The sequence below is a fragment of the Ornithodoros turicata genome, chromosome 6 (assembly GCF_037126465.1).
Source record: "Ornithodoros turicata isolate Travis chromosome 6, ASM3712646v1, whole genome shotgun sequence".
NCBI lineage: Eukaryota > Metazoa > Arthropoda > Arachnida > Ixodida > Argasidae > Ornithodoros > Ornithodoros turicata.
Genome location: NC_088206.1, coordinates 10,153,874 through 10,177,242, shown reverse-complemented (window position 1 = coordinate 10,177,242; position 23,369 = coordinate 10,153,874). Strand labels below are relative to the sequence as shown.

The following is a 23,369-nucleotide window of genomic DNA, read 5'->3' as shown; positions in this document are numbered from 1 at the left end:
TGGCGTAGGTAAGAGGGCGAGAATACTGTTACCGGTACGTGAGCGGTTAGCTCCAAGTGCTGACCTAGCAAAGTGTCTGTGAGGACCATAACGAAGCAGGTGGAGACCGGGAACTGAGCTCACTGTGGTCTCCCTGCAAGTCCCCGGTGAAACAGTGGCCCCGTGCCCCTTGCCTGCCAGAAGATATGGTTCCCTGCTGGCTTGCCGAACATGAGGACCGGTGAGGAAGCCCAGGTGGAAGCGGTCGCGTGAGCTGGGTTCCTGGATCGCTAGTATAGGCGATGTGTGTTTGTGTGTTGCGGTCTACAGCGGCGTACTGTAACCGGTACTGGGGCATGTGTCTCGGAAAGATGCTCCCAACGCAAACATGCGGAGGCGCCACTGAAGCAGTTGAAGGTGACGGCAATGGCACATACAGCGTTACCACTAGATAGAGTGTGTTTTGCGCCCGCGCCTGTTTTGACGCTTTGGTCCATTTCTCCCGCTCCCATGCCTCACCACACCACACCAAATAATTTTTACTACCGCACCGGTAACGACCAGTGGCCTGAGTTGTCGTGGTTCATTGCATCAGTACATTGAGACATAGAAGGTATAATAATCCAGTTGGGGACCTGCGCTTGTCCGAGGACGATATAGGTCGATGTAAAAGTTGGGATGGTGGCGAATGGCCGAATTATTTACGGACTCCCAAAGGGAAGGGAGAGTAAAAAAGGATGACCTATCGCAGTTCCCGCGGGATTTCATTGGTGAGAAATTACCGGGCTGGATTTGGATGTTGAATCGCGTATCTGTAGAAGGATTTCGAGATACGGATTGAATCACGTTTTTGCTAGGGGATTTGCATTAGGACTAAATCAAGTGTTTGCTGCAGGATTTGCATTTGGACTAACTCAAGTTTTTGCTGGAGGATTTGAGATTCGCATCTTGCCTTTCTTTTTGGAAGGGTTTGGATTATTTTGTTTTGTATAGGAGGGAGCAGATTCAATTTCTTATATGGTCACTGAAAGGGATATACAAGATGAAATTTCTGGCACAATTTTCTGCTCCGATAACCTCCGCAAGTGTTGAAAGGATAAAGGTTTGTTCTCCCAGCCCATTGTATCAGTAATTCATGGGGTTAACTTCGCCAATAATCCTGGTGATTACCGTGGTACAGGAGGCATCCTAACGAAGACCATACTGAGGGATGCTCGGATGTTTTCTGTGGTGGATAGTTCTTTGGACTACCCATTCCCAGAGCAAGAGAGTTAGCACACCCCTCCCTCTCCAGTGCCACCATCATCTCTCCCTCTTTCACCCTCCCCTCTTCTCCCACCCCTGGGTGCACCGAGCCGCCACTACTGAGCAGGCTGACCGCACCTTCCCCCTACATCACCCCACCCACCCCCACCAGTAATTCAGTAGAATTCCGATTTACACTGAATAGTGCGTCGGTTTTGCATGGTTTACGTAAATGTACGGCATAGTTTATAAGTGAGCAGGCGGAGGGGCCAGGCGTGTTATTATTTCCAGTCTGTCACAATTCCTACAGCACTGTATACCTCTCGGTTCGCTCAGCATTATATATGATATAGTGCTGTTCCCATCGTTTTCTTTCATATGGATCTTTACAAGTTTTTGAGGAAGGCATCATTTCCTTGAGCTTGAGGAGGGGGTATAAAGACGGCGACACAAAACGAGAGTGGACATGACTATAGGCGCAAACCAGCAATGAAGAGGGAGGGTATTGCACATCAAGAAATACCACGTTTGCCATACGCATAGCAAAGACTAGCCAGTAAATAGCAAAGCGTTTCACGCCTCGCTACCTAAAGGATTAGGCAAAGAGACAGCAAAGGAAGGAGAAAGGCGAAGCTAAATGTTGTCATCAGTCTGCAGGGTCCTAGCTTCCCATGTCTTCTTGGTTTTGCCGCAGTAAATTTATCTACTGATGAAATTTCACTTCCAGTGATGCCTTCCGTCTCTGGTCCGTAGTTACGGAACTGTTGAAAATTCCCTGCTTTGTGTAACAAGTCGAGATTTGTATAATAGGTAAGAGTTTCTGAGACCATTTCAACGGCTGTTCGGCTTTATAGCCCCTCTTCCGGATTGATTTGACAAAGGCGGATTTAAAAAGGGATTTGATTTGGTAGGCCGAAAATAAATCGCGATTTGCAATGATTTGACTTACTACGAGAAACTTAAATCCGGACTTCACCTGGATTTGATTTAATGTTCTCTTCAAAGTGAGAATTTGATTTAAATGCGATTTGTTCGGTCACACACTGCCCTCATCATCCGGCGTTTTTTTTTTTTTCTTATTGTCATGTATTCCATCGAACAGCTTGTCAAAGAGCGCCACCACTTTCACGTGGTATTTTCGATGCCGTGGTCAGTGTTCAACGATGAATACAATGATACCTTAGTTTTGAAATTGACTGGATGCGACCGTGGCTTTAAAATAAACCTCCCGCGGATACCACCTGTGGCATATCTCATGAATACCGCTGTGCTTGATTTCTTTTTTTTTTTTTTTTTTTTTGTTCCACAATTGGTCGGACACCGAATTCAATTTCTGCATATTAAAGAAAAATACTTCTGAACTTATCTAAGTAATCTATCGATTCAGACCCATCCACATCCAAAGTACCAGAACTTTTTCTGTTGCTGTTCTGTTAAAGTACCAGAACACCTGTTCTGTGACATCCACTTTACCATTCTGCCGCGAACAATGTGGGACACTAAAATCTGCTGAATTAGCAGGTGTTCACGCAGCTGTACGCCTCCAAGCTGACGCCAGAGCTGAACGGTAGCGTAACATTTTAACGCGTGTCTCTGGCGGAAAGCCCCAAGCAAGCGGTGTTGTGGATCGCTGTAACGAGAGTGCGCGAAATCGTATTACCATCGCAGTATCGGAAGAACGGACGAGCTTCGCGAATGACAGCGAGAGTCGCGTGCTCGGTACGATATGCAGGAGCAGATGCGGCGAAAGTAATGCTATTGCCACTATTGTTAGATGGGGGACGCTGCCACTTTGTCGTCGACGTCACCGACACCCTAAGGCTCCAGGACAAATATTGAAATTAGCGCGGAGGACAATACAGTTCAGGATTATATTGTGAGTGACGTATGTGCGACTTTTGTATTGATTATTGTACGTGACGCTCGTGATATATTTAAATTTCGTTGCATCTGAACGTCCGTGTGACAATATCTTGGAAGCATCGTTGTAAACGGACTGCGAAGCACAACGCCTTTTGCGACAACGCTTGTTGCGCAGAAGTGTCGTAAGTGAACACGAAATTTGATGTGGCGAACATGTAATTCTGCTGAAGATGAGGACTGGGGCCGTGCCGAACGAGGAAAACGACGTGTTCGCACGTTTGACAACGCACTGTAGAAGATAATCCTGCCAAGTGTGCTTAGTGAACGTACTAGTAGTGCTTCATCAGTCCTCAAGGGAAGAGTAAAGTACTGCATTCTGCGTCAGCGCTGACATGTTACCCCGCGCATTCGTTTTTGTGTTCTTGCTAAGCTTCACCTCCGCCCAAGAAACATCAGCTACAGATTGCGTGTACAGGTGTTCCCTACCAGGCCACAAGCCAGTACCGAGGCCAGGTCATACGAAAAGTTCCAATGGATGCGGAACCGTCGATTTCCCACTTGACGTGACCATGCTCCCGCTGCCGGAGTTCGAGATCTGCTGCAATCACCACGACATATGCTATGATACGTGTGGTGCGGATCGGATGCTCTGTGACACGAACTTCCTGCGATGCATGATTGATCTGTGTCGGAATAAGTATAGGCCGCAGGAAAGTGATATAAGTCGAGAGGAATGCAAGATGACGGCCAAGCTCTTCCATAGTGTGGCATTAGGTGCTGGTTGTGGACCGTTCATGGAAGCTCAAAAGAAGGCTTGTCACTGCGTGGAAAGGAAAGAATTGTGAAGAACAAGGTGGTTTGAACAAGGTAGTGATGCTGTTTGGGATCCAATGAGGTGCCTTGGTGAGTGGGTGGTACTGAGAGACGAGGCTAGTTCATGTATATGAGTTAATTGTTTCCGAAAATAGTGTTTTCTGGAGCGTTTATTACATTGTTCTTGTTGTAAGGAGTGCAATGCTTGTTTCAAGTGCGACGGCGTTTGTCTGTTGCTTGGTGTGAAATATACAGAATGCAATAATTACAAATCTCTAAGCGTCTCTTTCTGATCGTGTGGCCCTGGCTCGAGCTTTGGACATGGCGGAAGGTAACTGTCATGAGGCTGGAACGCAAGCAACGCAATTTGACGAGCACAACACAATCTACGTGGTGCCCAAGAACGTGGGGGATTGAAATCAGAGTCGAACCGAACCCGAACCGAAAATCGTTATTACCCGTTATTTTTGGCCGAACAAACCGAACCGAAAGAGTCGACGCCATCTTGGAGCTGAACCGGAACTAAACCGGTAAAAAAATACCGGATTCCGGTTCAAATAACGGTTCACACGGAATTAAGTGCGAAACTTTGGATGTTGTGCATGAACACAAAAACTATTTTTCGTATTTTTTCTTCATATATTAGCTTCGTAGACATCCTCTTGCTTTCCGAAAAAGTCGTGCCCTCCCAACGATGATTTGGATCTTCTCGAGTCACGAAATAGCAACAGATAGTAACTTAAAACTGCTAGGACTACTAACGTCTAAGACATATACACATAAATATATATAAGAATTAGGGATCAACAGGAAATGAGGGACAGTTTTGGGTAGTAGCCAATAAGTGACATATTATAATAATATACTAATCAGAGTCAGCTATACACAGTGTGTCCACCCTAGCAGCAGAAATGATCGCTGGTACATAGCACCGTCAATGGGAAAGTGACACACTCCTATGACGTTTGCGTCAGAAACAGGCACTGCACTTCAGGATCAGTCCGTTTGTAACACAAACCTGTCAGTTTTTCTTTGACAGCGCTATGTCTTCGAGATCACCTCTACCGTTATCGCAGGCATCCTGTATATAAATACCAATACGCGGACCAACCGACATATATGTCGTCGGCTGTGCGACCTTCGGTCTTTCAAATATTCTCCCCTTCGTTTTTCTTTTTCTTGTTCTGTTCTCTTATACGTAGTGCATTGCGAAAGCAAACTACCTGAGCTCAGCTCTAGCACGTATTCGTGTGTAGAACGCTGCAGCATAATTCCCAACGTGTGCGCATGTGAACTTACATAAGCCCCTTATACGCTAGCCACACTGCAAACTTAACGAAACGGAATGCCGGTAAGTTCACCTCCTCACCAACTATAATCTTGTGTGGCGTCGTTCTCTCCTGGCTTGTTGAAAGCAGGGGCGTGTTGAAAAAACGGTGTCATTCGGGATGATGGTTGGTCAGGAGGTGAAGTTACTGTCATTTCGTTTATTAAGTTTGCCCGGGCGTGCCTAGGGCACTAGAAAGTAAAGCACCGGCCACACTCATGCTGGTCAGAATGAAAAGAATATGCCAAGTTGGCTTCCTTTATGGATTTAAAATAAAAGAAGCAAAAACGACCATACTGACACAGTACCTAAAAATCGCCAGTGGGTCTAAAATGAGTCGAACTGTCTGTTTGCACTTGCTTTGTCTTTGTTCCACAGACACTTCACTCTAACGCCGAGCACGTCGGCGGTCAATGCTGACACAATAACGTGACCTTTAGTACACGTAATGTACCGGAGCTCACGATCGCACCATTCCAATCCAATTACATACCATGAAGCGTCGTTATCTGATTAACGTGTAATCGCGATTCTGACTGGTAACGAATAATTTCAATTACTTAAATGACTTAGGCCAAGGTAGGAGGCTTGGTTGACTGTTATTCCTGGTGAGATTCTGCGAGCAATCCTGTGGGTGAGTTAACCTCCGCGACCTAAGCTACGTGCGGGGAAAGTCAACCCAAACGAGTAATTCATGGCTATGCTCCTCTTGTAACCCCTACTAATCTTGTCTTTCATATCGCACAAACTCTTTCAAAATCCTGAACGACTACTGACGCTTTCCTGCCCACATCAAGCACCGTAACACACATACGGAAGCTTGTTTTAACCTGCCTGTTGTGCTTCATTCGCACCCGTCGCCCCTGGACCGGTTCAGGAACCGAACCGTTTGGAAAGAACCGGTTTGAACCATTATAATTGCTTTCTGGAGCTGAACCGGAACCGAACCCTTGGAACCCCCCCCCCCCCCCCCCCCCTGGTAGCATTTTGACGCACTTGGGAAAAATCCTGTGCACGCCCATGGCGAGCGTTAAGGCTGCAGTCCGCCATGCGAAGGCGTAAGCTAAAAGAAACCAATGCGTTCAGTCAGAAGACCTGTAGGACAATTCTGTATTCCTTGCTTCTGCTCCTCTTCCACAAGTGCATTGTACTGGCTCGCTATTCCTTCCTTTCTCTGATAGCCATGCAAAATCCTGGTCTATCCTTATCCCAGAGAAGAGAGAAAAAGATTTTTTTCCGGCGGAAGTATTCAGGCGTGAACTTTTTTCACGACCGCTGAAGGTGTGTGTTTCTTGCCGTCTTGTTCCGCATACTTTCCAGACCAATTTCAGCACTGTTCCCATAGAAGTCGGCCCAGCACGCAAACTCTCCTTTCCTGCTTTCGTCTCTCCATTCGCTCACAGCCACAGTCACAGCTCATATCTTCGCGACGCTTAACACGGAACTAAAAAGAAAAAAAAAAGCGCTCTTCAGGTATTAGGCTCGTCACACGAACTATTGGACAGTGTCAAAATCTTCCCTAAGAATCTATATTCCCTGCACAGAGGCTTGAGTTGCCTGGGGTATTCGTTTCGTGAAACACACTGTCAATTTGCCGTTACCTTTTGAAACGCCCTAGCGTTATCTCTTTATAATCAATAAATATACATTCGACAACAACACACGGACACATACACAAATGAGGTCTAAGTGTATATAGTAGTATGTGGAATGGAGCGTTGGTGTGAGTTGCGTTGCACGGATGTATCACGTAGCTTACGTTGTAACACAACCTAACTGCAGAAGCTTAAAGTCCGGTCTCCGCGTATACCTGGAAAGGAAGCGTAACATAACTTCGCAGAAAATTAAATCAGTTAAATCAATCAGTTTGTGTCGTTCTTGTTTGTAGCCATCCTCGTCTAATTTCTTGTTGTTAACGTGGTCAACTTCGCTGATCTGTTATCGTAGAAATACGACACCACGCTGTAAAGCTGGGCAATAATAATAACATACTTTTTTTCGGAAAACCACTTCGCTGGTCCTCTACTAAATGCGAAGTATCGTGTACGAAGACTCACGACGTCACGTACAAGAAGAGGCCAGATTTTGTTACGATGTCAGATAGCCACATCGCAACTAACGACACAGCTCACTATGAATCAGAGATTTATCCAGAATCCCAAACATGGAGGAGTGTTGGAGGGGTCATTATTATAGTTCCGTCATTACAGCTGAACATATCATTAGCGACATGTGTCTAAAGCTGAAATCGCAAGGGCGCCCCCGTAAGGGTTACACAGGTGAAAAAGTTGGGGGGTGTCACTGAACATTTGGAGAGGGATTGGGGGTTGGGGTCTGGATAAATCACTGCTATGAATACAAGGATGCAGTTACGCTTCACCGATGCGACGCTCTTGAACGTCTTTGCATTATTGCCGGCCTTGTTACCGTCATGTCTCAGTACTGGGTTGAGGATACGAGATTCTCTCATGGACCAGAGCAGTGCATTGAGGCGACACAGAGACATGGTCTTGTCCCGTCGCCGTGCGCCGTTTCCTGCCGAGGAGCTCCTCTTCTGTGGGTGGTGGCCGCTTGCGAGTCCCTTTGCATGGGGTAACTTCGCCAATAATCCTGGCGGTTACCGTGGTACAGGGAGCATCCCAATGAAGACTGCTGAGGGATGCTCGCATGTTTTCTGTGGTGGGTAGTCCTCTTCTACTACTACCCTAATCCCAGAGCAAGAGGGTTTGCACGCCCCTCCCTCTCCTGTGCCACCATCATCTCTTCCGTCCCTCTTTCGCCCTCCCCTCTTCTCCCTCCCCTGGGTGCACCGAGCCGCCACTTCAGAGCAGGCTGACCGCACCTTCCCCCTACATCACCCCCACCCCCCCGCTTGCGAGTCCCCGTCTCATCTTACACAACGAGTGCCTGAAGATCGGGTTTTATAAACGGTTTATCATAAACACTTTACGGCGCCATCATTCACGTGAGCGCCACTGCAGCGCGCCACTTAGAAATAGGTTTTGCATTGGTCTAGGTGCGAATGGGAACGAGTGCGTACTACCGCTCCGTGTACGCGACCGTGTACTGGCCACGCGAAAGCTATGCTGTACAGCTTCCACTTAGCGCGCGTGTGTTGCCATACAGAGTCCGTGCTGCCTCCGTGATACTCTGTTTATAGAAACGCTACTGCAAGATTGCGCTGATATCTTTACCTTTTTACGTGTGCAAACGCGCTTGCTGCTCGACCTGCAGAAATAGTGTGTGCCCAGGTGCCCAGTAACCTTTTTTTCTGTTCATTGGCGATTTATCCTTCAAGACGCGACCTCGAACTGGGCTCTGGCCATTGCTCGATCACGGTGCGATCGAAGGCTTCTGAAATACCCCGATAGCAGGCTGCCCTCTTGAGGGTCTATTTGCAAGACGGATATTGAACGGTGCTGCTTCGGAAGAGACGGTGATGGAAAAAGTTTTGAGAGACAATATGGAGTGGGATTACTTGTTATAATCGGATGGGCTTCCCTCGTCGCTCGCTGGGTTACCCGGAAAGCACACATGCAGACAACGAAGAAAGTGTTTGTGTCAATTGTTTCATTTTGTGACTGGTAAAATGGCGTAGACGTAAGCAAGCTAGTGGATGAAACCCACGAAGAACGTAGTCTGAGTCTGGCCGTGTGTCTGTCTCTTCTGTGTCGCCCACGCTCAGGCTTCGTTCTTCACTGGTTTCATTTTGTGTCCACGAGTTTTGCTTGCACGTAGGTAAATAGACCATTTCCTTGGTTCCCTCAATACTAGCTCCCTCTGCGTACACAGAGGGAGCTAGTATTCAGGCACCCTACCATTTCCACGTACGTGTCGTCCCCTAGCGGTAGAATGTCGAATGTCGCATTTTTCACCCTCAAAAAATCACGGTGACGCTCTTGCGGACTGGCACGTCGTGTGGTAAAGAACACATGCAGAAAGAGTGTAAGCGCCTTTCAGGCGTTGCGAGTACGGAGCCCATGAACCGTGCACGTTATACCGTGAAGCCTAAGAAAGACAATGTTTTTCCCCAAATTAAGATGGCGACCACCAGTTGACGACTGCTCACGCGCATACTCGGAAATACGTTGTTGCAAAACAAAGAGCCCAAGTTTACTGACTCATGAAGAAAAAATCAGTAGGATTCAACTATCACACTTCTCACAGTCAACATCATACTGCACACATTCTTGTTTCCCATCTGGAAAAGGAAACCGGCCCCGTGTTTCTTTTACCCTGGATGGCTGCTCACGCACGTTCAGCTGTCCGACAAAAACCATTCACTTGCAGAGCAGCGCTAACTGCCGCTGCTTCACGACGTTTGAAGCCACTCCGAACCGTATCCTGCAGCGCCATTTGTGGTCGCGTAGCCGGAGGTTTTTACGTACACAGGCACGCATCACCTACACAACGGCTCTAAAAAATCGTGGCGCAAGGAATTCCACGAAACAGATGATGTTCCCGGTATACGGTGGTAAGGAGGGAACACGCCGGACACGACAGTCTAGTAAGGGCGCTCTACACTAGAGGACAGTTGGCGCTGCGGTCGCCGGACGAAACTTTAGTGCAACAGGGCCTATGGGACAGCTGTTGAATCTACCGTTCTGGAGTAGGCATATACAAAATAATGATACCATAGGGATGAATGTCTTTACTATTCTTGGTTCTACAGAAACCATGAATCCGATTACGAGAACAGCGTAGCGTACTACAGAAAAACTACAGAAAACACTTCGATGCGTCGATATCTTGAATGGTAACGGGGCTTCTCAACTTCATTAATTTTGGTCAGAAGTACCTCATTACTACCACCTTATCCGATGTCCTCCAAGCCAGTACCTCTTCTTTCAGTACTTGTCTCGACCATGTGCCTCTTATGTAGAGACTCAAGCTAAGCAGCTTTGTCGGTGAGAACATTAGGTTAAAAAGGTATTTTCTGTCTTTGTCTTTCTCTCAAGCTCGCTCGCACGCGCTGCGCTGAAATAAAGTTGCAGTGCATCTCCTTAGAAAGCGGGAGACATGCATAACATAGCCAGGACAATGCACAGCGCGCACTACGGGCCACCTGGGCCATTCCACTCATGTCTGTAAACGAGGCAGGGGACGCCTGGCAGCTGTGAAAAGCCTCATATCCACGTCACACGTGCCTGCGGTTGGAATAAAGCCTCAGGACCATAAAGGAAAAAGCGAATGTTGAAGTGAAAGTGAAGGCCTAGTTTATTATTGCGATCAGTACTGAGACCTGTCGCATTTCAGCGAAGATAAATTTCTTGATCAGCTCTCCCAAAACAAAACAGTTTTTCATGTCGAGGTTCTGGGCCCCGTTCTTCAAAAAACTGCAACGGGACTATAATATCCTACACCGGAGAGACTCAAATCCAAGCTTTTCCGGACACTCAAACGCTTCGGAGAACTCTCGCATATTCAGTACGGGCAGCATGCATTGTTCACGTGGTGTCAGCGGGAGCGGTTCCTGACGCGAGCTGCAGCTCAGGAGGCAGAAACGCTTGAAGAATGTCTTGTCTGCTTCCTGGAACAAGTACTTCGGCGGTATATCCTGCGCCCTTGTGAGATCATACGCTATCCTCAGGCTCCTGGTCCACATAAAAATGGCGTTGATCAGTTTCCCTTCGTCCACAGCGTACGTTGAAGACATTCCTTGGTGCAGGCTTCGAAGACATCGAAAATGCTTCTTGAAAGATTCTTTAGTAGCATTGCTCCAGAACGTTCCGCCTTCTACCGGACCAATCGCCTGGGAAAGTACTTTAGCTATCAGGACTCCCACCGTCGCTACGTCGAAGTATGGTGGCACCCCTGCCGAATAAAATATGTGCGGAAGACTGTAGACCGCTGGGATCACAACGGAGTTCAGCGGATTGAAGTATTCTATGGCGCCATCAAGTTGTAGACGATTCAGACGTGTCCGGTGTATTCCTGGGGGGAACCTGTGGAGCTGTCTTTGTTCCATGGCCAAAAGGGCGATGAAGTCATTTAGGAAGCCTATGCTCAACACGTTGATATTAGCGTAGGTGGTGTCCGACGGGAAAACCATATTAGATGCGGCCGGAAACATTGTTAAAGTGAGTTTCTTGATGATCCTCATGGTTTTAAGCTGTGTCCTTTCGTCCATCCAGTTGATGTAGTCCATATTGAGGACTGCGTCCGATATTCGTGTGTAGAGGGTCTGTAACGCCGAATCTGCAGATGTTACTTTGGCGAACGAAGCATACAGGTGGGACCAGGTATGAGTCAGCACCTTTTGACTCTCCGCCAAACACAGATGGACGTTATCGATGTCGTTGATGGCAAAACGTCGACGGAAGTCGAGGTGCAAAATTTCTGCCGCTAGCTGAAGGTAAAGGTACAAGGCGCGAAGTTTGTCGTCTGCCTTCTCTTCCAATAGGACTAAGGCGCGCCGAGTGCAGTTGAAACTTTCGAACTTTATTTTGCCTTCCAATACTTCTGGCATTCTTAAGGTATCATTGATTACTTGTAGCCACATTTGAGACGAGACGTGGTTGGTCAGGTTTTGTATGTCTTGAATGTTGACGTCCTCAATCGTTTCGTTAACGCTGAAGACGTCCTCTATTTCTCTGTCCAACGCCAGAACTTCTTGATGGTACGGCTTGACAGAGAGCCCTTGCTTGACGGTTTTTGAAAAGTTCCGTATGAGCTCGAGCAGGTACTCGTTCGCATTTTCCTTTCCATCACCGCTTAGTTTCTCCCGGATCGAAGGGCTGCGAATTACGTACAGTTTTGGAGTTCCTTCTTCTTGGATGACCCGTACTCCGAATACAGAATCGACCCCGTCCGTGAGCGATATCCGCGTCAAATGACCCAATAAATCGGAGTAAGATTTCTCGATGAAATCTTGCAAGCCGCCAAAATGCTTCTCGAAGGTGACGTGGGGTTGCTCCGTCAAACTACCACTCTCCAAGAAGCTGTAGCAAGACACATAAAACGCTTGCAATATGTGCGAACCGTACCTGTCCGGTTGGATTGAGACACCGTGCAGCGTGCGATTAATATCCCGCCAGAGCGACAGCTGCGAATCTCGAATGAAGGAGACGTCGGTGTCGACCTTATTGGTCCAGGACGCGCAGGTGTAGCTATAGAAGTCCACACAGGGGTCGAACCTCTCGTCGGTGATGTTACCAAGGTAGATGGTGGCGTCCAAACAGGTCTTAGATACGCAGTGGGCTCGTAACTTTTCCTTTGGCGGTATGTTGAGATAGTAGAGCATGTACAGGATGATACACATGCTGATGACCATGAAGGCACCGACGGCAATGTTCAAGCGGTTGGGGAGGTGAGAGGGGTCTGACTGGCTGTCGATTTCTTGGATCACTGTGGAGCCAACTGCGATTAAAGAAAGAGCATATAATTTAAAAATAGTCGCGCTTACGGATGATATTGTTCTTTTGGGAAACAACTTTATCCATGCTAACGACACAGAAACGCACTACAGGCTAACGGAGTGAACCTCATCTCTGTAGCCTTGACCGGATGGCGTGCTGCACCGAACGAGAATTACGTTGATCTCATTAGGATTCACGGAAGTTCATGACGATGAGTAGCGGTAGAAGCAAGGCAGTAGTAGGCAAACGGAGCGATCTTTCTTCGCTCCGAGCAGAACTATGCTGTGAAGGGGACTGCAGAACGCAAACCGTAAAAATATCGAATAATAAAACCCGCGAAAGTCGAAGGCCATCTGCAAACTGCTCAGCTTGTAATACCGGCCACGGACGTTCCAAGAAAACGCACAAGCAGTTAAGAAAGAGTCGATCAACATTTCCTTCAGTCATTTTTTTTTCATTTCAGTCTGAGGAACACAAAAGACTATGACGACGAGTGTGTTCCTCAAACTCGAGGACATATACTGCCTCTTTCTACAGCACACCAGCTCACTTGCACCATTTTATTTGTTCACCGAGGTAATTTGATATAACGTGGTACGCGGGTCGCACTCGCTCTGTCTATACATATGTTGAATAAAGAGTTTGTCTTTATCATCGCGTTGTGTTCATCCACTTACAACGCACGGTGGACCTCCTACGTTCGCCACTTTCCGGGTTGGATGGTTTAGGCAAGGTTCCTTTAGAATCAGTTTCTTGCAAGGCTTCGTTGCTCGATGTAGAAGGAGTGGGAGGCCGCCTCAATCTCCCTAATTTCCTCGCTCTATCGAGTTCACGTCGTATCCTGCATTGGCACATACAGAATTACAAATTTCTATTGAAGTAGGATTCACTTGCATCTGCTTGGTGTAGTACTTGGCTAGGTGTAGTACTTGGTAATTTTTTAAGGTTACTTAAAAAAATACTTTGGCAGTAAAGTAACTGTTGATACTCGAAAAATTACTCAAAAAGTAATTGATTACAAGTAACACAATTACTAGTAACGCGTTACGCACAAGTTCGGTACGCTGACGGGAATATGTCGGAAGGTCAAACGGAATATGACGTGCGCCTAGAACAAGACTTTACTTTAAGGATTTGCTTACGAAAATGAGGTACGTAGGGCATCACTACGATCTACATATCGAGTGAAGTACAAAGCAGTACCTCATGATTTCCAGGCTACTTCTTGGCTTCCTACTAAACGTGCGAGGCGAAGGTGACGTTGATCCTGTTGTTGCAGAGTGTTGAACAGAGGGAGTACGGAGGTGTCGCTTATTGTCCGACGCGTCCTTGGGTGGTGGCTTCCTATCCGCTGCTGGATGGGCATCTTCTGTCGTTACTGGGGCGGCGGCAGGCTCTGGTTCAGTCTGTGCAGGAACTGTGAGCAGCACCAACATGAACGGTGTGGAGAAAAGCGGTTAGTGAAACCAAAAACCGAAGAGCACAACACCGCAATATTTCCGGCAAGCGTATAGCTCTCTTCCAGGCTGTACTGTAGTATTGTAACTGCTCAAGGGGACGCTGAGCTGGCGGCGGTTTAAATCAGGTTAGGTTGGGTAGGGTTAGGGTCTATCTCTCGGGGCGTCTATATAACCCGTTCGCATAGGTTGCAGTGTACGTTATACCTTCGTGTTCGGAGTTTAAAAAGTTCTCGTAAATAATGCTCATTTCGGTTTATTATTTACAAATATTGTATGCGACGCTCGTATAAGTGCTATTTTCTGACTTTACGCTGTATTACGTAAAAAAAAAAATTCCATTCCATTGACGCAGCCAGGGGAGCTTCGGTGGTTCAACCTCCCCGCGGAACTCATACCTTTGGCAGTGCATTTGGGAAAGGAGAAATGGGGCTGAGATCCTCCGCCTTGTGTGCAGAGTCCCGACAGAACCTCTCCCAAAGTACTTTTCAGTCTGCGCTACTGCACCAGTCACACTGTTATAGTATATGGGTCTGCGGAAAACCCTCCCTAGTGTTCAGCGTGACCTAGTTCCTCCTACTAACTCACATGTTGTCTGGTACTCGTCGGACTTTGCGGGAGCATTGTCCTCGCTGACGGTCTTCATGTCGGATGTTAAGGCAGCATTTTCAGGGTCAGATAAGACCGGAGTGGATCGAGATGATTTCTTCATCCTTCGCTTCCTTGCTTTGGGTGGCTTCGCGTGCTGACCATGGGTTGAACCGCTGGCAGGAGAGGGTGTTTCTGGAGGTTCTCGTTCTACGTTCCTTTCATCCGCTTTCATGATTGATGTCTGAACCGGAAAGGGTTGATCTGCTTCAACCTGTTTGCAACGTTCGGTGATGTGGAATAAAATGTTAGTGGCTAGTGCTACGTGCATCGCGTGCTAGTTTGGTTTGGCGTTGACGATAGTGCTGGGAATAAATACCGCCCTGCTCTAAATCTTGCCTAAATATTGGCCCAATATTGGTCCCGATTTTCCCAAGATATGCGAAATATATTGGCGGTTTATTGGGTATAACGGCCCAGTATGCCCAACATTTTACCAATATTGGCTAAATACTGGGCGTACGGGTCCCATATTCCCGAGACTCTTCCAATATCCGCTTCGTATTGGGAATAATCGCCATTGCTGAATAACTAGAAAAGGGAAAAATGAAAGGAAAATTTTCGATGGATCTACTGAATACCTCAAACCAAAAGCGGTGAAACACAGACATTATCTTGATGGTGAGTTATTACTGCAAACAATCTCTCACTTTGTATGTCATCACAAATAAACTTAGACACGTCATGGTTTATTTTGACTCAGAGGCGAGCGGGACTTTCGAATTTGCGGAAGCTCGTACGACAAGCAATCAAGTATCTGTTGTCTCTTAGAAAGGAAATTTCGCTGAGGTTTTGGTCCATTACCCTATTTATGTGATGTTTTAAACCTAACATTGAATTTAAGCGCGTATGTACGTAGGACGTCCTCTGAACATCATTGTGTTGTTTGGAAACGTATTGCGAACAAGCACATGTAAGATTATGTATATTAATAAATGCACATATATGAAGCCTGTCAAACTGCTCCTAACGCTGAAAATTAGGTCGACAAATTGTCCCGCTATCCATAGGCGCTGGGAAAATTAGGTTGCCCGTATAGGACCAATGTAAGTGGCAGCTCATTGGCAAAACTGGCTGGCCAATATCGTTTCTCAATATTGGTCTAATACCGGGCCAGGTTGCAATTGCCATATTCGGTCAATACTGGTAATATGGGCTTTCAGTATTGTGAACCTATATTGGCCAGGCAGTTTTGTCAGAGCTCTGTCTTATATTAGTCCTTATTTACCCAACAATTCACCTTATTTCCGGCAACCTAATTTACCCAGCGTAGTGTTTTCAGATTAGGAGCAGTTTTTACGGGTTTCAGATGTCACTGAATTTATTAATACATATATATATATATATGTGTGTGTGTGTGTGTGTGTGTGATGAACACAGGAACATCCGTCCCGAGCAATGTCAGTTTAATGCACGAGCGTGAGTTCGGTCTCTTCTTTGTTACGTCACACACACACACACACACACACACATATATATACGAGGGGCGTTCAAGTCAAACCGGAACTTTCTGTCTCCTGAGTGTACAAATGGCTCCTGCAACTTCTTTTTCATCATTTTCACACGCGACAGGTGTCCGCGTTCACTACGTAGTGGTCCAAAGCACTGATCTCTATGTATAAAGGCTGGATCGCGCATGGGAGAGGGGCTCGTGGGGGAGAGGCGTGCCTTCGGGCCGCCATGTTGGTGGGCCCTAAAGTGCTGTGTGCGCCCATAGAAAACAATGGGAGGCAACAGAGATTGTGAGTATTTATTGCGCTGCAAGCATGTGTCGTTGTTTGTCATCACACAATTTTGTAAGGTGCCAGTATACTGATGTATCCTAACAGTGTTTCACAGGTGTCCTGCCGTTCGATTCTTAATTACATTATGTTTTGCATTCCGAAACTAGACCGTCACTGTAGTGCAGCGCTGGGGATTGTACTACAGCACGTTTCCCAGCCAATATTTCAATAAGAAACGACTTGAGGTTAACAACAACCATGTATATAATATCCCGTACTGCGTTCTGGACAAAAATTGTTCCATAAAGAACGGTCCGGGAAGAGATATACTCGCATGGCAGAAAGAGATCGTTCTGTAGAATCACAGCCGTTGTTTTAGCCGTGTATGCGTTTAGTATGATTTATATCAAGCATCGCCTTAGCACGAGTCTCTTAGTAAACGACAGCGGTGCTTTGCCTCGCAAATATGGACACACCGAAGCAGCCCAAATAATTACTTCACGCAATTAGATCACACTCTTTAGGACAGTTAATCAGGTATAGTGATGAACTTAATCAATTAAGTAACTTAGAAAGTGGTAACACCTCCTTGAGACACAGGACTTATCTCTTTTTGAAGTACAGCCCTTCTATGTTTGTTTGCTTCTCCCTTTATTTGTTCTGATTATTTGCAGGCGCGGTTGTGCCAAACTGAATGTCCTTCTCCAGCGCTCATATGCTTTTGTTGGATACAACTGCAGCGTGAGAAAAGTTTGTCATGCTTGTTATGTGGAGCATGTTCCAAAAAATGCAGCTCCACATATGGTCTTCAAATTGCAACAGGACTATTTGGAGCTTGAAACAGTTGTGATTTTGTCATTTTGGCCCTCGTGTACCCAGTCTGTGAAACGCAAACAAAAAAGTCTAACACGATATGCTTTTGTAATGAAGATCACTGATGATGAGTAAAGAGAATATACGAGTTCAAGTTTATTCAATATTTTATATCATTCATTATATTATTCAACGTCTTATGTCAAGTTTATACAACATCATGTTTATTCAAGTTCAAGATTTATTTCTTGCACTTATGCGTTTCAGGATACAATGAACGTGCAGGGAGGTCGCAAAAGGCTACATTTATTGTTTTGTGACCTTGCTACAATGGCAATATATATTTTAGGAATGACAATGATCAGGTACGCTCTCTAAATTTGTAGCACTCAATTTTAGGTTGGAATGAGCAATGAATAGCAACTTCCATCCTGATATTTTCTCATATATGCTAAATTTTAAATTTAATGTGATCGAATATGTGATAATATAACAATAATATATAAGAATATAATATGTGATAAATGAATGTGATCAACAGCAGACGTAAACAACATGAGTAGCCAGAGAAGGAGGAGGAGCACGTTGCAAAAAATGCAGCTGCACATCTGAAACTCCAATCATTATCATCGTCATCTAAAAGGGAGTGTGGTAGCACTGCCGTGAAACCAGGCACGATTTCTGAAGATCTTCTATGACACTTTCCGCAGTTTGCACACTTTTCTGCAGCGTCAGACTCTCTCATAGGAGTTACTTTTCAGTAACGGTGACTCATTTTAATGTGCGAGGGCTCTCTTGCACTACACATGTACGGTTTCCAAACTGCAACATGACGATTTGGAGCTTGAAACTCGAGCCCTGGTGTACCCTGTCTATGAAATGATACCAACTGAATCATGTCTGAAACGTGATGTTTAATGGAAGATGGCTTTCTTGGTTGTGCGTTTTGCGTGATAAAGATGTAACACGATATGCTTTTGTAAAGAAGATAAGTGATGTTATGCTCTATGAATGAAGAGAATATACATTTTTCAAGTTCAACATTTATTCTGGCATATACGCATTTCAAGATACAATGAATGTGCAGGGAAGTGACAAAACAATACATTTATTGTTTTGTGATCTCCCTGCAATGACAATATATATCTCAGGAATGACAATGTACACGTACACTATGCAAATTTGTTGCACCCAATTTTCATACATGCTGAATTTAAAATTTTTGTTTTGCTGCCTATGTGTTCAGTGTATTACAAATTGCTTAATGCAAACAACACTTTGTTAATTTCAAGCTTTTTGCTCCCATCTAAGATATTCCTATCCTGGAGGAACTGCCACTTCGACACCATAAAATATTCAGTAGGTTTCACTCTGGCAGGCCCTGCCACTGCAAATTTCCTGAATTGAAACCCTTCAAACTGTGTCATAATCTTAAATACGTCAATATTTCTGCAAGTAGTTGACATGCTGGATGACACTCCTCCTGCAGCTAAGGCAACTAAAAAAAAAGAGTTCCAAGAGGCCGAAGGTAAACCTACAGCTGCATGAGTGTGATCAACAGTAGTGCATTCTCAATAAATAATTTTCTTCTTATAGCGTACATGTGCATGCCTATTAACTGGAACAATTATCACAGTTCCCTGACAAGTTTTAATTTCTGAGAGTGCACTGTAGAGGCTGCTTAGATCAACAACAGTTCATACAAGGTATTATATACTGTGAATGCCTTTAAAAATCCCATGTGACACATATGCCTTTACTTTCTGGAGGTGCTGTAGTAGTCAAAGTTTGTGGGCATTACGCAGGTTCTGCACCCATTTCTTGAGTATGTTGAGGCAGCTGTGAAGTAACCTGCATTGATGATGATTATTCCAATTTTTATGGTGCATCGACAACAAAAGAAATAATACATCAGAACATTGGTTTGGGTGCAACCAGTTAAAAATGAATATGTTGTTTAATAAATGCATCGGACAAATGTTAAAACATCAGTTTAAAACATGGTTTACAATCCCTGTATCTTCTAAAAATTAAAAAGATTAAAAACTATTCTAAAATGAAGTACAATCTCTAATTATTATATTGCTGGGTGAAGGAGCCTAAAGTCTAAGGTGTGTTTCTGATGTGAACATGTAAGAAAATATGCAGAACTGAGAGAGGCTAACCACAGTGCGTGCACTGAGGTTGTTCCTTCCTGTAAAGTAGAAACCAGTGGATGAGGAACATACTTACCTGTACACCCAGCCGTATCACACTGCACAGATAATTCACTGGGTAGCCCGCATGACAAAACCTGTATTGAGAGACCACTTTTGCCTTAAAAACTGCTACAAATAGCACGACACGCTACAAATTATTACTATCGTAACAAGCTGACGATACAGCTGAGACACAAAGGCGTTATTCAAGTCGCGCCACTCCACCGTTACGTAGGATTCTTTGTCACAAATCAAACCAAGGCACAAAACATTACCAATACATGAAAAAAGGTGACAATCGTGGTCTCATTATGACGTAATACCGAACTTGTGCGTGAAGGTAATTCAAAGAAATGAATGTGGCACTTTGCCACTTGCTTCCGCAGAGAACACCGTGTACCATGCTAGCAATGCATGCAAAAAAGCGCTCGAGTGCTCGCACATATATTGATGACAACACTACCTGTGTAGTGTAACGTGTTCTTTCAAGCATATTCTGCACTCAAACTGTATTTGCCGCCGGGTAAAATGCAAGTGTGCTCGATTGAACGTCGGAAGAGCGATCAAGCAGCCTGCATCCAGTGCTCGTTTTGGGCAAAAAAACACTTCATAATGGTCAACTAAATATACAGAATGGACGCCTATTTATTCCTCGATAAAGAGTGACTCACCTGTATAAATTTAGGCCCTGTAACCTTACAGTACGGTTGGTACGACCGTAATTGCAAGAAGTTGCCATGATCGCTGCGGCGACTGTTGTGGGTACAGTAAGATGGCGGCCGGTATCTTCACGCTCGCGCTCCCTATCCGCGATCCAGCCTTTTACAATCGAGATCAGTGGTCCAAAGTTTGTGCAAAACATCAGACACGTGCTAGAGCTAGACAAGATGGCCGACAACGAGGTGCACGCGCACATCGAACAGCGAATTGTTATGAAATTTCTCGTGAATGAAAGCGTAAAGTCATCTGAAATTCACAGAAGACTTCAGGCTCAGTATGGCCACGATACACTTAACCGCAGCAAAGCGTTTGAGTGGTGCAAACGGTTCCGAGACGGCCGTACATCAGTGCAGGACGATCCCGGCCGGGGCGGCTCAGAGCCCAGTGTCAGAGTTCCTGAGAACATCCAACTTGTAGAGCGCCTGGACGGATAACATGTCTCGAACTGGCTCGAAAGACGGACCTTTCTGTGGGAACGTTGAACACTATCATTCATGAACACCTCCAGTTTCGGAAAGCCGGGCCTCATCACCAAAGGAGTCCTCATCCTACCGGACAATGCACGCCCGCATACCGCGCATCTCACGACACGCACCTTACAGGAACTTGGCTAGGAGTTGCTGCCACGTCCCCCTTACAGTCCTGACCTCGCCCCCAGCGATTTCCATCTCTTCGGGGTCGGGCCACTGAAGGCGTTCCTTGGGGGCCACCACTACAGCTGCGACGACGAGGTCAAGAATGCGGTCCGATCATGGCTGCTACGGGTTTCCACGCTGCTGGCATCCAAGCCCTCATGAACCGCTGGGACAAGTGATTTAGTGCAGCTGGAGATTACGTTAAAAAAAAAAAAAACTAATTTCTCGCCTGTAAGTTCATTTTACTTCTGTGAAAAATGAAAAGTCCCGGTTTGACTTGAACGCCCCTCGTATATACATATCACGTTACATCTGTAGGTTGTACTTATGCTGTTTGTACGTGTGTTGTGTGGTACAATATTGGTGTGCTTCTTGGGCAGGAGGCATGGCTCAATGTTCAAATGTATACAGTTGTGGAAGGAAAAAGACGCGGACAACAGATTTTAGGGAAGTTGGAAACACTAGTTCATTTAATGGGCAGAAATTAAAGTAAAATAAAAAAAAAAGGTCGACGTTTCGACAGTGGCACTGTCTTCGTCAGGACAAAAGGTATCTTGGTATCTTGGTAAAGGTATCTTGGTATCTTGGCAAAGGTATCTTGGTATCTTTTGTCCTGACGAAGACAGTGCCACTGTCGAAATGTCGACCCCCTTTTTTTTATATAACTTTTAATTTCTGCCCATTAAATGAACGAGTGTTTCCAACTTCCCTAAAATCTGTTGTCCGCATCTTTTTTCTTCAACCACTGTAAAACTTCGTGGCCGTTTGATTTGTTGCACTTCCCTCGACCTATATAAATATCTGGTTCAGATACAATGTCCTACAGTCGTACAGCGGGAGATGGCCTAGGCTGGCTAGATTAGGAAGGAAAGCACATGGATTAGGGACGATATACGTCGTCGTGCAAGAATTTTTTTAACGCGTCGACTGTATTTGTATCCGAGAAAATTCATCTGGAAAACACATGGAGTGCATTCTGAAAGCAAGCCGAGCGAATACGGTATTGGGAAGCGGCTTTTGATAAACGAGGCCTTCTGTTTACATAGTGAAAGAGCGAAGAGCGGAAAGTCAGGACAGGGACGCCGTCAACGTGTCGGCCTCAGTGTCGTCTCTCTCTCTCTCTCTCTCTGTCAATGCCGTCACAGTAGTACATACCTGGTACTTCGTGAGTTCACGTCGTGAGACATCTATGATCTGAGTCAATTTGTGAGGAGGCAAACTTTCCTGGAATACGGTTGGGTTTCCAGTATTCCATGTCCATCCGTGTGCACGCTGCTTATTTTTGGTGTTTACGGTTCACAGGCTCCCAAGCACTCATAAGTAGCTATACAGTCATGTCTCGATTATCCGGACACCTCGGGTGTCGTCCCTTTTCGTCCGGATAGCGAATTTTCGGGTAACTAGACCAAGCAAACTTCCGGGGAAACCCGAGAAATTTGGAAGACCGCTTTATAGACCCAGAAAAAAAAAAGCAAGGAAAAGATCGTTACTTCACAAATTCATGCGAAGTCAGCTGCTTGAAATTAGTAGGCACGCGTGTGACAGAAGTTTGGTCACAGCCACGGCACCTGCTGCGTCACCCTGCTGTTCAAAGAAGGGTAATGTCTCAGAAAGTTGGTCCCGCACGCATGTTTTTGTCTTTTTACAAATGCCTTTGGCATATTCCAAAAGACATGCGATGCTTTCGGACGGCCTGGGCATTGACGTTCACACGTGGACTTCTTGCGCCCGCTGGGTACACCTTTTCCGTTTATCGTCTACCATCTCTACCATGTGCCAGCACACATCAAAAGGGAGTGGCATCTGAAGAAAGGGGAGTCAAATAGTACAGAATGTCCACGTGAGATGTGACCTTTTCCGTAATAATGCGAACACAGCACATGCCAGGGACAGACGACAGAGGAGTTGTCCGGAAAAGCGAATCAGAATGACCTATGTCCTGGAAGATTGTTCCCCTTACTTGCTGTCCGGATACGCATAACGAATTCGGGATAACCGAGACAAAATCCAATGTTCCCGGTAACGTTCCCGGTAATGTAGTCCGGACAACGAGTTTCCCGGGTATCTGAACTCCGGATAAGCGAGACATGACTGTATATGATGTGCGTATACTTTGTAATCATAGTTCGTGGAGCCGTTCACTTGGAGAATGGCCATACGGTTTCTCGCTTGATAACGGCTCGATAAAAGGTGACAACCCCTGTTGACGCAGCGACTGATAAAGCTCGATCGAAGCAATTTTTCCCACCTATACGGCGGTTACAGCATCGCTTGGCAGTCTATTTGAGTCGGTGTCATTCTCTAAGGCCGAGGAGCACAATAGGGCGTGATGGGGAGCTTCCATGTCTCTGTCTGGGCTGTTCCTGTGTTCATCTTAATGGTAAGTCATTAATATCCTTAAGATATTGATCTCCAGCATGGGTCGCGAAGACGAGCCCTATGTGCACTTTGCCGGCCATTCCATTTCTGTGTTCCATTTCTGTGTTTCGTATTATACGAGGCTTTCTTTTTATCCGTTTTTATTCACTGTTTAAAAAGAGAAGTCACAACCGAAAGTTCTCTAGGGTTCCGAGCGTGAGCGACTACATG

General features: G+C 45.8%; 2 protein-coding genes across 5 annotated transcripts in view; one reads left to right on the top strand and one right to left on the bottom strand.

Annotated features, from left to right (window-relative positions):
* Positions 1-9,918: 9,918 nt before the first annotated feature.
* The window catches only part of LOC135399030 (uncharacterized), a 14,451-nt gene continuing 1,000 nt past the window's right edge, over positions 9,919-23,369 (bottom strand). Inside the window, exons 2-5 of the mRNA XM_064630667.1 lie at positions 14,631-14,904; positions 13,789-14,002; positions 13,263-13,426; positions 9,919-12,586 (exon numbers count right to left, since the gene is read on the bottom strand). Of these exons, the coding sequence (XP_064486737.1) occupies positions 10,575-12,586; positions 13,263-13,426; positions 13,789-14,002; positions 14,631-14,865 (2,625 nt within the window). The 5' untranslated portion in view covers positions 14,866-14,904 and the 3' untranslated portion in view covers positions 9,919-10,574. The remainder of the gene's footprint in view (positions 12,587-13,262; positions 13,427-13,788; positions 14,003-14,630; positions 14,905-23,369) is intronic.
* Positions 23,010-23,369, top strand: part of LOC135399031 (receptor-type tyrosine-protein phosphatase dep-1-like) — a 22,976-nt gene continuing 22,616 nt past the window's right edge. The window contains exon 1 of one of the 4 annotated variants that reach the window (XM_064630669.1): positions 23,010-23,160. In XM_064630669.1, coding sequence (XP_064486739.1) covers positions 23,110-23,160 — 51 coding nt within the window. In that variant the 5' untranslated portion in view covers positions 23,010-23,109. The remainder of the gene's footprint in view (positions 23,161-23,369) is intronic. The other 3 variants (XM_064630668.1, XM_064630670.1, XM_064630671.1) reach the window with 3 other exon arrangements.